Raw genomic sequence first — 15,083 nt, forward strand, 5'->3', positions numbered from 1 at the left:
ACGTGTCTGTATTTGGATTGCTAATATTGTATTTGGCTATTCTTTTGAGTACACTCTCCTCTCTAGATGTGCTATGTGTTTTGTTTTCTAGGTAGTTATTGCAAACCTTAGTCTTCTGTGCTTCAAAGAGTTCTTGATACAGACAGTGGCTACATTAGTAATAAATGAATTTTGACATCTTGGAGGAGAGCAGTCTTTGATCTAAGGAGAAAGCCAGAGCCAGTATTGTGCCTGTCTTTCAGAATAACTAAGCTTAGAGAATCTCTGCAGTTCTAACAATAGATCTAATAGCATAGAGTGAGACAAAAACATTGCGCTGACTCCAAGGAAGAACTTAGCAGTGGTTTACTGTGATTATAGTAAACATGATTCATTTTAAATGGACAAAGTTGCATCATCAGAAAAAAATTGTGTGACTTCATCTAGACAGGTTTCACATGCTCTAGGTTTTTGTGCATCTGGTGTGGTAGAGGACTGTGTGTCAGATTAGGTGCCTTCCATTTGTGTGTTTGGAGAAAGAGGCTTCTTGCTACAACAGGAATTAAAATAATACATTCTTAAATTCCTTGGAAATGTTTCCCTTAGTGTAAAAGATGATGTGGCAACAACAGGTTAACATTTCTTATCTTTACATGCTATTTTTCTCATCTTTTTTTAAAGCTACCTTCAGTCCTGAAAGGATTACTGTTATTTGAGAAATGAAGCTTCTTTACATTAAAAGCATATAGTTTTGATTTCGGGCTAAAAGGAATAAAGTTAATCAGTAGTCCCTGTCTTCTCCTCTACTGACCCTTTTTACAGGTCTACACAAATTCATACTACATCTGGTATGAGTCAAAAGTAGTTTTTAATCATCTGGTCTGACTAATGGCTTCCTGTCAAGAAAGACCTAAAAATCTGCTTTGATGGCGTTAGAGTTTGTACTTAATTTGAATTGAATTAGACATAATGACTTTTCCCCCTGAACATCATCAGCGTATTTGCTGTGAAAGAATGTTGTTGGTTTTTTTTGACTACTTGTCTTGTGAGGTGGCAGCGTTATCTCTTAGGTCAGAATGTACTGTGTCAATCTTGTTAACTGCACAAACAGAGACCCAAACTCTGAACACGTGTCCTGACGTATCAGAACAATGCAGTGGTACATTGCAAAAGTAAATCTTGTTGTGGTACCATGGTTTTAGTTTTTTTATGGTACGCTGGTAAATGAGGTGAAGGTCTTAGGGAACAGAACGGAGCTCAGAGCTGCCTTCTTACTGACGTGGTGCATACCCATCTTCTGTTTTCAAGGCCTGGATAGTCAGCTTCAGACAAATACAGCTGTGGTTGCGAATTTATTCACTACCATTTCTATAGGCTATTTTAGAAAAAAGAGGAGATTCCTTATTGTCTTAGCCTTTATGCAAGTGTATATGCAGCATTTTTTTTTTCCTTCTGTGCAAATAATTTGAAGCTAGCAGCAGGGTATGTGGTAGATTTTAGGAGATCTTTTCAGAACCATGAATGCTGTAAATGTACTTTCAGATTTCAAGAAGTAAATTTGGAATTAATAGTCTGTTCTCAGGTACATTACAGAGTACAAGTTCTGTAGTGTTTGGAAATATCAGTAAGAATTGTTACACTGTCTCTGAAATGTTGCTTTGTGGACTCACTGTTATGTAATGAAGTACGTGAGAAATAGAATAGCAATGAAATTGATTTTGTGTAAAGGTGTTTCTTTCGTGAAAACTTACCTAAGGTGAAACATTAAAGAACGAGTCCATTGGCTTCCGGATGGGTTGCTTTTTATCGCCAGCAGTTTTATGTGCACCATTTTATGTCTGTGTTGGAGCATACTGGTTGAACACTGTTTCCCTTCTTGTCCACGTATTTTGCAGGCATACAGGAGTTTCCAGAAAACATAAAAAACTGCAAAGTCTTGACAGTTGTTGAGGCCAGCGTAAATCCAATTTCAAAGTAAGTTTGTAATTTTTATGGTACTTATTGATTTACACAAGCTCTGATGAATCTCACTTGTGCTCCGGTCAACTTTTTGTGAGCCAGCTCTTCTAACTGGAGGCAGGGAACTGAGGTACCCAAGAATTATTTTTATTATCCTCATTGTGCTAAGATGCACTTTAGCTATGTGACTGAAGTAATTTGCCTAGCTTAATAGGTTCTGTCAGGCATCCTGCATTGTATCACATGGCTTCATCAGCTTTTTTTCAGTTCTTTGCTTCTTTAGGAAGGTAGAGAAAAATGATAAAAGTTTTGTTTCTTAAGAGCAGATTAATTTCACTCCAAAATTTGCACCACAGTCTTTAAGATAACTCAATTAATACTGACTATCCATCATTTTCAATAGCAATACAAGTAATTTTGCCAAAGTAGTGCTACTGGAGTTATGAACTTCATGGAAGTTCATGGTTTTGGGGTGAGAAAGCTATTGCATAAATTTTAATTCATCATATTACCTGTAAAAATATTTTTTCTGCTCTAGGTGTCAGGAGAGCATAAGTACATAGGAAAGAGCACGTTTTTTTGTTTGTATTTTTGTTGCCTGTAGATACTGCCCTCAACACTTAAAAATAATTTTCAAACTAGTTTCACGTAACCACCATACCATATAATGTAATATGTGTGTTGGTCTTCGGTACTGTACTGTTCTCTCATAGAGCATTGAGTCAAATGCCTTGAATATAATTGAATTGAAGGCTCTGTACTACTTTTTTTTTTTAATTTACAGACTTCCGGATGGATTTTCCCAGCTGCTGAACCTAACGCAGCTGTACCTGAATGATGCATTTCTTGAGTTTTTGCCAGCTAACTTTGGCAGGTGAGCTGCATTTGAAACATACTATCTATGTTCAAATCTGTGCAGAACGTTCTCTGCTGCTTCTGGAGCAAAGTGCAGACTGGAGAAGAGGAAATGTGCATAACCAATTGTATAAAATAACCTATGTTATTTTAAAAAACATCATTCACTATCATTTTTCTTCATTGCTTCAGTCCTCTTCTGTAAAGCTTACAGTGTACTGTAACTTCTTCAATGGTTAGGCAAACTGTGAAGTCATTAATTACTGCTAACTGGTTTAGGATTAATTATTTACTGTGGGCAACTTGAAAGCCATTTTTCTGATACTGTGCTTACTGCTTCTTAATAGCCATTAAGAAAAAATCCCTGCTTTAAAACAGAGGTATTGACTTAAAACATCCTGGCTTGCAGCAAAGAGAATGAGACTGAAATGAATGCTTCTCTCATCTGTTATTTTTAATCAAATTCAACATATTTTAAGTTCATGTTTACTAATGGTATCACACAGAACATATACAATTCTCTCAGAAAGTAATTTACAGAAGAAATAAATTAGAAGATAATATAACAAAATGTGTAACTAAACTATTGCTGACAATCTTAACACTGGGACAAGTAAAGCATGCATTTGACTTCTGCTTAGAACTACATGAGCTAGAAAGAGGGGGATTTCTATACTGCTGATTTAATACATCAGAAATGTTCTTTCAATCGGGATTTCTGTTCTATATCATGATAGCTTTTCTTTTCTTTTAAAAGCTTTGTGTTTTTGGGTGGTTTGTTTTTTTTGTTTGTTTGTTTTTTTTCTTTTTTGTCACATCAGTTACATGCTTCTTTTCCTCAACCGTATCCTTTCTTAAGGTACTCTGAAGCTGAGCTATGTTCTACCAAAATTGGAGTCAAACTAAGACAAGTCATTCTGATTCCTCCTCCATCCTGTGCCATGTAAAGAAATCATAACTTTATCATTTGTAGACAAATGGTCTAAATTATTTTTCTCTCTGGTATCACAGGCTTTTCTCTATGCCTTGTATTAGTAGATCTTGGAACTAGTTTCAGTTTTAATTATTTTTGTTTGTGTAATGGTGGAGGACTACAACATATGTAACTATATTTAGAATTCAAATTGAGATATCTTAATGGCTTGTACAATGTCATGATTATCTCCTTGTTTCTCTTGGAAATGTCAGTGATTACACTCTAGTGTTCCTCCAGTGCCTTCTGCAGCTGCTGAGTATGGCTTCCCACACATGATCATCTTATGCATTGGACAGCTCAGTTAAAAAGGAGTGATTATCCTACAAGGAAATATCAGATATGCAGATCTATAAGCAGAGTAATTTAAACCTGAAGCTCACTGTGCGTGACACCTTCAAAAGAGAAACTTCATTGTTGAATGTTTAAAACAAAGAGGTGTATCCTCAGCATCATTTTACAAACACTGAGAGAGCTGTCTGTACTGTTGAGTTTTGCTTCCAGAGAACTTCCTTTATGATTTTACTTTTAATCTTGTTTCTCAACAATTTGCAGCACCAGATATTTTAAATAGTGTCTGATCTGGGATATCTTTTTAAATTAAATATACAGTGGAGATTGAACTGACATCTTGATTTAGTTACTCCTAAGTAAGTTTGCAAACTCATGCACATCCTATAGGTTTTTTTTATATTTGGCATGTATTTGAGTCCTGTTTCATTATTAGTTATGATTTTAGAAGAGTACTTCTGCATTAGTAAAGCTGCTAAAGAAGTGAAAAATCAGGATCCTCTCCCTATGAAATATTAGTTGCTATCCAAGGAATAACTGCTGTTGTATACTGAATTACTAAGTACGCTGCTGTATACTTGCACATTTTAAAAAATTTGAAGTTACACAAATCAAATTATGAAGAATGTATTAACATGAGTAAGGTATTAATACACAGATTTTCTTTTAAATAAAAGTTATCCCTCTTTTATAATGTAAATTAAATTGGTTTCATAAGAACTGTGCAATAATAATTTTGTTAATTCCATTACACTAGGCACACTTGAATAATACTCTCCTATTGCTTTGTGTTTAGGCGTTACATAAGTATTTGTGGCTACATATTTTCACAGCTGAGAGGTTATTTTCTTTTGAGTATGACAAATCATTGTGATTGGATGGAACAGAAAATATGTATTTTGCCATTATGACTTATTTTCCAAACTAAATATTAGTTTTTTCAGTCTCGTAGCGGGAATTCAGGTACTTAGCATGGGTCTATACACCAGCAAATCAAAGAGCAGCTAGGCTAAATATTTGTTGTGTGTTATTACATTAAACTTGAATTAAACCCTAGTAATAATGGAAGAAATGGCAACTGCTTGAGGCCATTATTTCTGGTTAATTACTGCAAGAAAATTGCTACCTTAGGTACAGCCTGTATTTCCCAACTGAAAAGACTGAAAATATTTAGTTAGCAGCCTTTGCTCTATGCGTAACAAACTAGATATTTGTATTTCCAGACTCTTAAGGTTAGCTGAAGAGAGAGTAGGACATGAAATAAGGTCCTGAAGTTGTGAACCTTTCTGTCACCAAAGACAGTCTTTTAAGCTCACACGATTCGCTTATTAAAAGTGTCGTGCAGTGAGTTCAGGCAAAAGTCAGTGACGTGTGAGTGTACCTATTTATAGCTTAGCGTAGGAATGCCTCTCCTGTTTTCAACTAAGAAATTTGACTATGTACATGTGTTGTAAGGAAATACTGAAAACTAGCTATTTTCCCTGTCATCAAAGCTAAGCACCGTTTGGGGCCTAAGGTAGTGTTTGATTATGGAAGCCTTCCCAAAATTTTCCCAAGTGACAGGTGGTAGGGCACAAGGAAATAAACTGAAGTTATGCTAGGGAAGTTTAGATTTGATGTTGGGAAAAATTTATTCGTGGAAAGAGCACTCAAATATTGAAACAGGCTGACCAGGGAAGCGGTAGAGTCCCCATCCCTGGAGTTATTTGCAAGATGTGGCAGCAAGGGACATAGTTTGGTGATGGGAATCAATAGGTCAGGTTGACAGTTAAACTTCATGATCTTGAATGCCTTTTGTGACTTTAAAGTAGGAAGTTGTCCTTTCCACTTCTGTTTTAGGCAAAGCAAACGCCTTAGTAGCTTCTATTGAGCTTTTGAGCAAGTGTAAGAAATATCTTCCATTTGATTTGCTTTTTAACTGTTCTGTTTTCACTTTTTTTTTTTTACCTCTTGTTAAAGGAAAGGTAGAACTCCTAGGAAACCGATGTGTTTTAAAACACAGAAAGTGTATTTCTTAATGTAGAGTAGTGCAAATTCAGGTCTCCAGCACTTTCTAAGTGTGGATGCTTGTGCAGTCCCCTGTGGGCCAGGTCTGAACAGGATTCAAATGCCATTTTGATGTGGGTTGCTTTTGCAGCCGCAGTAATATTAACACAGTTGGGGCAATATCCTGTTATTCAAGGAGGAAGGAGGTTTAATTCTCCAGTTTTAGATGCCCACTGTCGAGTATTCTTTTAGTCTTGTTACAGGTTTGATTTTTCTTTGGAAAGCTTTCAGGGAGGAGGTTCCTCTCCAGCAGTTGCTACCAGCTGGCAACTATCGCTTGCCATGCTGGACTTGATGAAGTTATGCTCTATTTCAAGGCAATGGTTGCATTCTTAGGTTATCTGTAGGACTGCTACTTTCAAAGGCATACAAAAATGAGAGAATGTCTTGAGAAAAAGCAAATATTGTTTTCAGGCTTTCTATTTTTACTTTAAATATAGTTATCACACCTTAATAAGTTTTCATCTGTGTCTTTAAAACATACTTCTGCACCTTCAGGAAGTACTGGTCTGTTCACCAAGCTCCTTTTTCAGTCCTGGAGCTTACTATCCTGTTTTGTCCAGGCAATCTGTGTATAGTTCTTGTCTTTATGAGCTTGTCTTTTTTAAACCAAATTCAGTTTTTTTTTTATGTTTCACTTAAGAGAGAGTCTTGTCACTTCTGTCCTAATGCAAACAAAAATCTGCTCGGGACAGTATGTTGCTTTAATGTTGAGTCTGCCTTGAACTTATCTGGACCAAGCAATTCAGTTTGTGATTTAGAGGTTATTTATATTGCACCAAGGATTTACTCAGAGAAAGGTCAAATTACCTCCTAGCAGAAATATCAAAATGGATTAAGAAGCTGACTAAAAACATAACATGAAAGGAAATCCAATATGAGTTTAAAAGTTGGCTTTACCTTTTGGAAAACCATGGGTATTCCACTGTTGAGGCCTTTCACATGAAGTGCTTTGATAAATTGCCTGTATTAGAAATTTATCATCATAACTTTTGCAGAGTGATGCTGCCTTTCTCCTTCTATTTCACAATTACTTTATATGAGGAGAGCATATGCTAATGAATCCAATGAAATGCTTAAAAAAATGTAGGCTGAGGGAAAGGAACTGTGTTTGAGGTGCAGGAAGATCTAGTTTGTTTGCCACTATGCAAGAGCCAAACCTTAATGAATAAATGAATTCAAAATAAAATGCAGATTTCTGTATAAAACGTATTTGTATTCTTTACAGGAAAAGATTTAAAACTTGTTAATCTCTTTTAAAGTGTAAGTTTAGCAATACGAACAAGTTCTGAGATTGTTTTTTATGGTAATACAGAATAGTGTGTGATAATTTGTTACTTTTTTTTTTTTTTTTAACAGATTAACTAAACTCCAGATACTGGAACTTAGAGAAAACCAGTTAAAAATATTGCCAAAGTAAGTATGTGAAATTCGTATGAAACGCTTTGGAGGGTTTCTACTGTAGGTATGCTAATAAATTAATACATATAAAAAAGCAGACAGCAACTTAAAATTTATAGCTAAGTAACTAGAGTAGCTTCTTACAAGAAACTTTCCCTTCATAATCGCTGAAGCTAATTATCCCAGCAGACTGATTGGTCTTCATATACCTAAGTTTGCCTGATTTTCTTCCCCTCTCACCCATGTGTTTGTATTTTAAAGTTTCTGCCATGTCTAGCTCTGTAGATTTCTGATCCTACTGTAACTCTGTTAAGTCAGAATGTGGTCTTTTCAGGATGAGTCTTGGGTATCTGGAGATGGTTTTTCTACACACAGCGTTTTAACATCATCCTCTCAGAAGCAGCTGGGGAAACTGGGATTGTAAGAGAAGGTGCTAAGTGTTGTATGTCTCTATTCAGCGCACATGTTAGCAGAAACTTATCTGAGTAGGCTGAGATGTGACTTTTCAGCCCTTCAAGTACAACAGCCAGTTTTCCTAAACTAAAATGGAACTAAACTATATTTCATTCAAATTCCCTTTTTGTCCGTTTAGATATCATACTGTGTCTGCTGATTTAAAAATGCCAAAACATAAATTTGGAATGCAGTATATAGTATCAGAACATGTGAAAGTGATTTTTTCAGGCATGATACCCGTTAATGTGACAGAAGTGCTCTCCTTCCTTCTTTCTGATGACACTAATTTTTGATAGAAAGAAATAATGACATGTAATTTGGGATAGGGACTCTATGGAGAAAGTATACTTTAAACATATAGCTAATATAAGTGTTGTTTACAAAACTACTGACTTTAATTGCCACAGTTAACATTAATAACGTGAATTATGTGCGATATTTTTTAAAAGAGTAGTTTACAGAAGTCACTCTGATTTATGCAACTTCTCTTAAACCTGCTGGGAGTTCTTTTTCTTCACTTCATTGTGTTTAGGTTTCCATCCTTGCTGGAAAACTGAACAGTAGCTGTCATGAGGATGTCCTCTGCAGCACCTCCCATGATACCTGCTGAGCTGCTGCCTTTATTATTTTCTTCTTCTACTCTTCTGGTTCAATTAAGAGAGATTAAAGCTTTGGAAGCTACTGTACACATATAATTATGTATTTTGCTACAGTGAGGCACTACAATAATTTATTATTTGCGTAATGTACACTGGGACTCAGTTGTTTTAACCAGTGAAGTCATCTGTATCCTGCTTCAGCTGTTATGTCAGAATAGAAACTGATAGACAATTACAACTTAGCTAGGTTTAAAAACTGTGTGTTGTGAAAAGAACATGCTTTAAGTAGTGTATAAAATCACTTTTTTAAAAAACTAATGAGATGCAGCATTATATGCCAATATTTTTGCTATGAAAAACAAATACTGTTTTCTTGTTTTCCTGTCCTCTCTCCTTTTTAATGTGTTTGTACTGACAGTTTCTTTTGGATTTATAAGGAGGGGGATGTATTCAGATAAATACTTTGCAAATCAACTAGTCTTCTTGCTGAGTTAAAAATGCACATAACTTAACATTAAATCATAAAGCACTTAGAAGTCTGGTAATCAAAATAGGTAATTAATGCCAACGTACTAAACAATATGGGAAAGCAAGTAGATGCTATTTTAAGAAAAGATTGCTGTAACATCATAGCTGGAAGTACTATAAATTAGGCAAGTAGTGAGGAAGGCATCTTACAAAATGTTTATGTTTTATAGTATGGATATGTTTGTTGGATGAGAGGCACTTTTGCTTTTGGCAAAAATACAAAGAAACAAAGGCCTAGAGTCAGTAAAGTTTTTTTATTATAGTGCCAACTTTATGCAAGGTATGTTCTATTCTGGCTCTGTTGTAAACAATCTAATGTATTAAAGTAGAATGGAATAAGCACAACTAATTTCCATTAAGGAAATAGAAATAATTTGTATAGTAATTTTGAGCAGATACTCTCTATTGAGTTCCTAAAGTAAACAGAAGTGGAGGGAAATTTTTGACAAAACATTGCCAAAAGAAGGAATCTTGCCCTGTCTTAGTGATTGATTTAGTCTTTGCTATCAACTGGTTTAAGAGGTACTGATGTGTCATGTAATCCAGTTTAGTAATCTAGTCTCTAGTTTTAGAACTAGAGGAATAATTAGGATTCCATTCTGTGTTCCAGGCTGCTGACAATGTTGAGTCAATGTAAAATGTGACAGTTTTCATTGTTATTTTGATTCAACAGTGGCCTTGTCTGTTTTTGATAATCATTAGGAAGTGATCTTTTTTGGGGGATAGCTGTCATGATTTTAACAACAGTTGAAAAGTTGAGGCAGTTGAAGACTGACTTGACTGAATTAATCTTTATCATAAAGATAACTCTAGTGGTCTTTAATTATTGTAAACTAATCCATAGATTAATTACTCTTTGTATGGCAATCACAGCATGATCATTAATGTATGGGTAGTTGAACAGTGTACAAATTTTATCTTATTTAGATACTAATCTATTTACAGAACAGCATCACTACTTAATACTGACTCAAGTAATATATCTGGATGAATACAGGAAGATTGTATTTTATTAATTCTGATTCTTGTTAATCCCTTTCCTGTGCAGAACCATGTCCAGACTAACCCAGCTGGAGAGACTGGACCTAGGAAGTAATGAATTCACAGAAGTGGTGAGTTTTATCTAAGTAGAGCTTTGATTGTTCTATTAACACCTTTATTAAATCAATTTGTAATCATTAGATAAATGTAAAAATTGTCTCAAGGATTCTGCTACTGAGCAAATATTATTGATATCTATGCTTCTGTATGGGGCCTGTTTTTAAAACTGTGCATTTTCTTTTGCATATGAGTGTGTTTTTGAAAACAAAACACTGTGGCATAGTGGGACTAATGTGCCACTTAAATGTTAATGGTAGTACATGTATGCTTTATAAAAGTAATGGCTTGACTTATAATAAATTCTGAACACTTATTTTTTTATCTTGTTTAGTGTTTAGTGTTACAGTTCTATGAAAGCTGTGGGTGACTTGCCTTTTTAGTGGGTATAAGCTGTTTAGATTCAGGTTTTTTAGGTTTGAGTATTATTGAAAGAAAAGAAACAAAGTGAAGAAACGCAGCCCATAATATATATAGTCAGGATTTGACATCTGTCTGCTTCTGTGAGTACTTCCCCATATAAGGGGACTGAAATAGAAGAATAGTGAAATATACTGACCTACCACATGAAGTCAAACCTCTGTGCGCTACCAGTGGGTACTTCATTAACCACAGATCATAAACAGAGGAGCGCCTGCCTAGCTGTGTGGCTCGTTAGCTGCAGAAGCGCATTTGAGGAAGTGTTCGCTGGTATCGCAGTAATGAGCGCCACTGCTGTAGGCTCACTGCAGTGTAGGTATGCCTGTGAGAGCCTGAAATTAACATACGCAGGCCTATGTTATGCTGTAACAGACAGGAAGTAAAGACTATGAAAGCACCTATTTGTATATACTTCCGTCTCACTATGTTATGTCTCCCAACCTTTTATTTGCAAGGTTCAACTACTGATGACTTATTTCATTAGGATCCTTTGGTAAAATTATAAAAAGGGCTAGAAATATGGGGGTTTTTTGGTTTTGTTTTGTTTTTTTTTCCATCAAGATCTATCTAAAGTGTAGTCTTCATTCACAGTTATTTAAAAAAAAAAAAAAAGAAAAAAAGAAAAAAAAAGTTTTCTCTTAGAAAATTATTTATTGAGTGCCAAGACTGCAGAAATGCATATAGCGATACTGTAGATTTACCATATAAATAAATGGAGCTCTACATTTAACTGAACTTCGTTGTAGTTGTTCGGACGCAGTACAACATGCTTTGTATTACTTTCTCAGGAGGGAGATTTAAATGGTAAACACCCATGCTGTATATGCTTTCCTATGCATTATCTTTCTCAGATACAGTAAGTTGGGGACCATACCTGGTACTTCATTTTATGAATCAAACGGTTTACTTGTAATGTGCAGATGCACCATTTGTTTCCCAGTTTTCTAGGTCATTATTTTGTCAATTTTGTCATTTCTGAAAAGCAACTCTTCTGGGCTGATAGAACTTAAGTATTTTTAGACCTCCTTCAGGAGAAAGAGAATTCTATGCAAGATGAACTTCTTGTATGCTCTAGCTGAAAAATAGCAGTGACTGTAAAAGATGATACTTTCTACGAAGATTTTAGTTCTATGAAGACTTTAGTAGAATGATCAAGTTTTCATCATGTTTTGTATATCTGGTATATATATTTCAAAAAGTAAATTACCTGGTTTTTTTATCAACAAATGAAACAAACGTATGTAATTAGACATTACTTATGTTAGTTACATATATATGAGTTGCTGAAGTTTTTTTGCCTTTTTAAATGACTATTTTTTAAAATGGTTTCTCCTTACAGCCTGAAGTGCTTGAGCAACTGAGTGGGTTAAAGGAGTTTTGGATGGATGGTAATAGACTAACACTTATTCCAGGAGTAAGTTCCTTTTTTTTGTTTTAAACATGTAGTGTTCTAATTTACAGTTGTATTTGCTTTAACAGCATATATATTGAAGTTGCTGTATAATTTTAATGTTACTTAAAGCCAATAGGATAAATACTGCTTAAGGCTTAACTAACCTACTTAGAAGTTGTCACTGATCGTGATCGTTTTTGTGCACAGCTTCTTTTTCATTGACAGTTCTGTCACCTAAAAATCATGTTCCAAATTGAGAAAGGATTAAAATCCTAGATCAAATCTTGATTCAAACTTAAGGCTGCCTAGTCCTTCCAAAGAGGAATTGTTTGCCTTAAAGAGCAAATGAGAATATACAGGGTAAATGTCATGTGGCTTTCTGACTTTTTACTAGCAGTGCCTGTAAAGCAAACAGCGGCAGCTGACGATTCTCTGCTGTGTGTACAAATTCCTGAGAAAGCATTCTGACGTCTTTAAGTTGCTTAGGGTCCTGGGTGACGTGTGACTGAAGTACTAGTGAACCTGTGTTTGTGTTCTAGTAAAGCACTGTTGGAAATTTGGGAAGCAGCTGGTATGTTTTCAGACTTAAAATCATTAACAGTCTTTGGACATGGAGCTTTCTTGTTTGATCAGTAGTCCTCTGATACTGTAATATCTTCACTGTCTTTCTTCACTTCAGCTAATTATTCCTTGAGAAGAGTTGAGTATACACTGAATTTTTCTATTTCATAATAAAATAAAACTTCTATGTGAAAGCGAGTGCACTCTTTCCCTTGTAAAGATTTTAAATACTTGTGTGTACAAATCTTCATATGTAAATGTAATACAAGATTTACTTCAGCATTTTTTTTATCAGTATAATGTACTGGTTCACTGTTATTGCTTTTGAGTTTATGTAGAATGCAACTTTATACAGAATTCAAACTCAAGCGTTAGGAGACTTAACATGGGTGGTATTATCTCCTTTTGTTACACTGTGTGCGTCTGTGTTGAGTCTGTTCTAAAGCTTCTATCTATCCATGGTGACTGATCATACAGTTGCATTTAAAACTGACTTCAAAGAAACCTGCAGAATAACTGGTGTGTTTTTGTATGTAGCAACATGTTAAGCATATGTATTAGCAGAAAATAACTCATCATAAAGATAGGATATTCTGCATAAAATTGTTTTATCACTGTAAATGCGTTTTCTCTTTTCCTGTGGTATTACATTTCAGAGATAGTTTGTAGTTAAAACTTCTGGCTCTTGTTTAGAATATGCACTTGCTAGTATATTATTTTCTATTGTTTTTAGTTCATAGGCACTTTGAAACAATTGACCTACCTGGATGTTTCTAAAAACAACATCGAAATTGTTGAAGAAGGTATTTCAGGTTGTGAAAGCCTACAAGACCTATTGTTATCCAGTAATTCACTTCAGCAACTGCCAGAGACTATTGGTTTGTATTTTCAATTAATTCATGAATTAAAAAGTTTATGGTTTAGTCACAGAACACTATATAAATAATAAATATATATAAATAATATAAAAATAATAAATATATAAATAATATTTTAGACCTACATGTTGAGTGTTTTGAAGTTCCAGTTTTGGATAAAGTTGAATAAAACAGAATTGATAAACAATTGTCAACAGTAACGGAGCTTGAAAAAACAAGTATTTCCTATGACTAGTTTGCAGTAAGCTGGCAGATTAATCCTGTAAGCTCACCTTACCTTTTTTAGTAAATATGTAGCTCTACAGGAGTTTCAGGGAATACAGAAGGTATATTTCCCCCCCTAACTTAGGATTAAAACTAAATTTAATGATCTCCATTTTGTTTTGAATTTTTTATTTATTTAGTTGTTTTTTGTTTTTTTTTTTTTTTCCCACAGGTTCCCTGAAGAAGGTAACAACTCTTAAAATTGATGAAAATCAGTTAATTTATTTGCCAGACTCTATTGGAGGGTATGTATTTAACCTAAGTGAGATGCCAGACTGCTTTTCTGCAATCTTTTCTGTAACAATGGTTCCTCTGTTGAATGGTTTACATTTCTCTAATTGATTTATTTCCTTCTATATATTAATGTGATAATGAAACTGGTAGCAAATGTTTCGTATCTATTTTTTGGTTCTCAGTATGTATTCTACATATTTAAATAATATGTATCAAAACCTATGTTTCCCACTCATTAATGAGGCCACTGATCTATAAAAGAAATACAATTTGAAGGGAAAGAACATGGTTACAAAGGTATGCAGCTGCCTTAAAGTGTTCTTGCCTTTATCATAGCAGTGGCCATACCAAATGTGGCAGATGATAGAACTGGTATAAGAAGGCCTGGAAATTGTAAATCTAAGCATGCACAATTATTTTTCACCTGTTTATTAGCGGGATTTTTTGAATGTCTACCTTCATGTTCAGCAATTCAATTGAAAAGTCCCAAATGATGACAAAAATAAGTGGTTCATAATTAAATGCTAAACTGAACATGGATATTTGTTCCAATGTATTTTCTCCTATTGTAATTGATGTAAGTTAAGTATTGCTAGAATTTACAAAATACTACTCTGCCAACATGTCTTAACATTCACTGTTTCTTAACTCCCATTTAGCCACTTGTCCTATTCTGATTTTCAGTTCCTTGACCGCCTCTGAAAGCTCTTGTCTGATGTCAATAGCAAGATTAAGAAAAAATAAGAATTTAGGCAATTAGTAAATGAGTTTCTTGGATTCTAATTTTAGTTGGGTTTCAGTGTTTCATTTTGAATTTCATTTGCAATTGATACTGGTATCAGTGTAATTTAAACTTAAAGCATTCCTCTATTTTTGGATGAATCAACCTGTAGAGCAGAGTATTACTTTTTTCAGGTTAATATCAGTAGAAGAACTGGACTGCAGTTTCAATGAGATTGAAACATTGCCTTCATCTGTTGGGCAACTATCTAACATAAGGACATTTGCTGCAGACCATAACTTCTTAACACAGCTACCACCAGAGGTATGTATTTAGTTATAAAACTGAAAAACAAAGTATTTTCATGGGTATTAAACTGCATTGTTGATACATATTTTATTTGGACAACAGATTAATCGTTCTTGAG

General features: G+C 34.5%; 1 protein-coding gene across 12 annotated transcripts in view; it reads left to right on the forward strand.

Annotated features, from left to right (window-relative positions):
• The window catches only part of ERBIN (erbb2 interacting protein), a 111,463-nt gene that overhangs the window by 68,667 nt on the left and 27,713 nt on the right, over positions 1–15,083 (forward strand). For all 12 annotated transcript variants that reach the window (XM_048930623.1, XM_048930626.1, XM_048930629.1 and 9 more), the window contains 8 exons: positions 1,875–1,953; positions 2,723–2,812; positions 7,463–7,519; positions 10,136–10,199; positions 11,945–12,019; positions 13,293–13,437; positions 13,874–13,946; positions 14,851–14,980. In XM_048930623.1, the coding sequence (XP_048786580.1) occupies positions 1,875–1,953; positions 2,723–2,812; positions 7,463–7,519; positions 10,136–10,199; positions 11,945–12,019; positions 13,293–13,437; positions 13,874–13,946; positions 14,851–14,980 (713 nt within the window). The remainder of the gene's footprint in view (positions 1–1,874; positions 1,954–2,722; positions 2,813–7,462; positions 7,520–10,135; positions 10,200–11,944; positions 12,020–13,292; positions 13,438–13,873; positions 13,947–14,850; positions 14,981–15,083) is intronic.

This window comes from Lagopus muta, chromosome Z (assembly GCF_023343835.1).
Source record: "Lagopus muta isolate bLagMut1 chromosome Z, bLagMut1 primary, whole genome shotgun sequence".
NCBI classification, from domain to species: Eukaryota; Metazoa; Chordata; class Aves; order Galliformes; family Phasianidae; genus Lagopus; species Lagopus muta.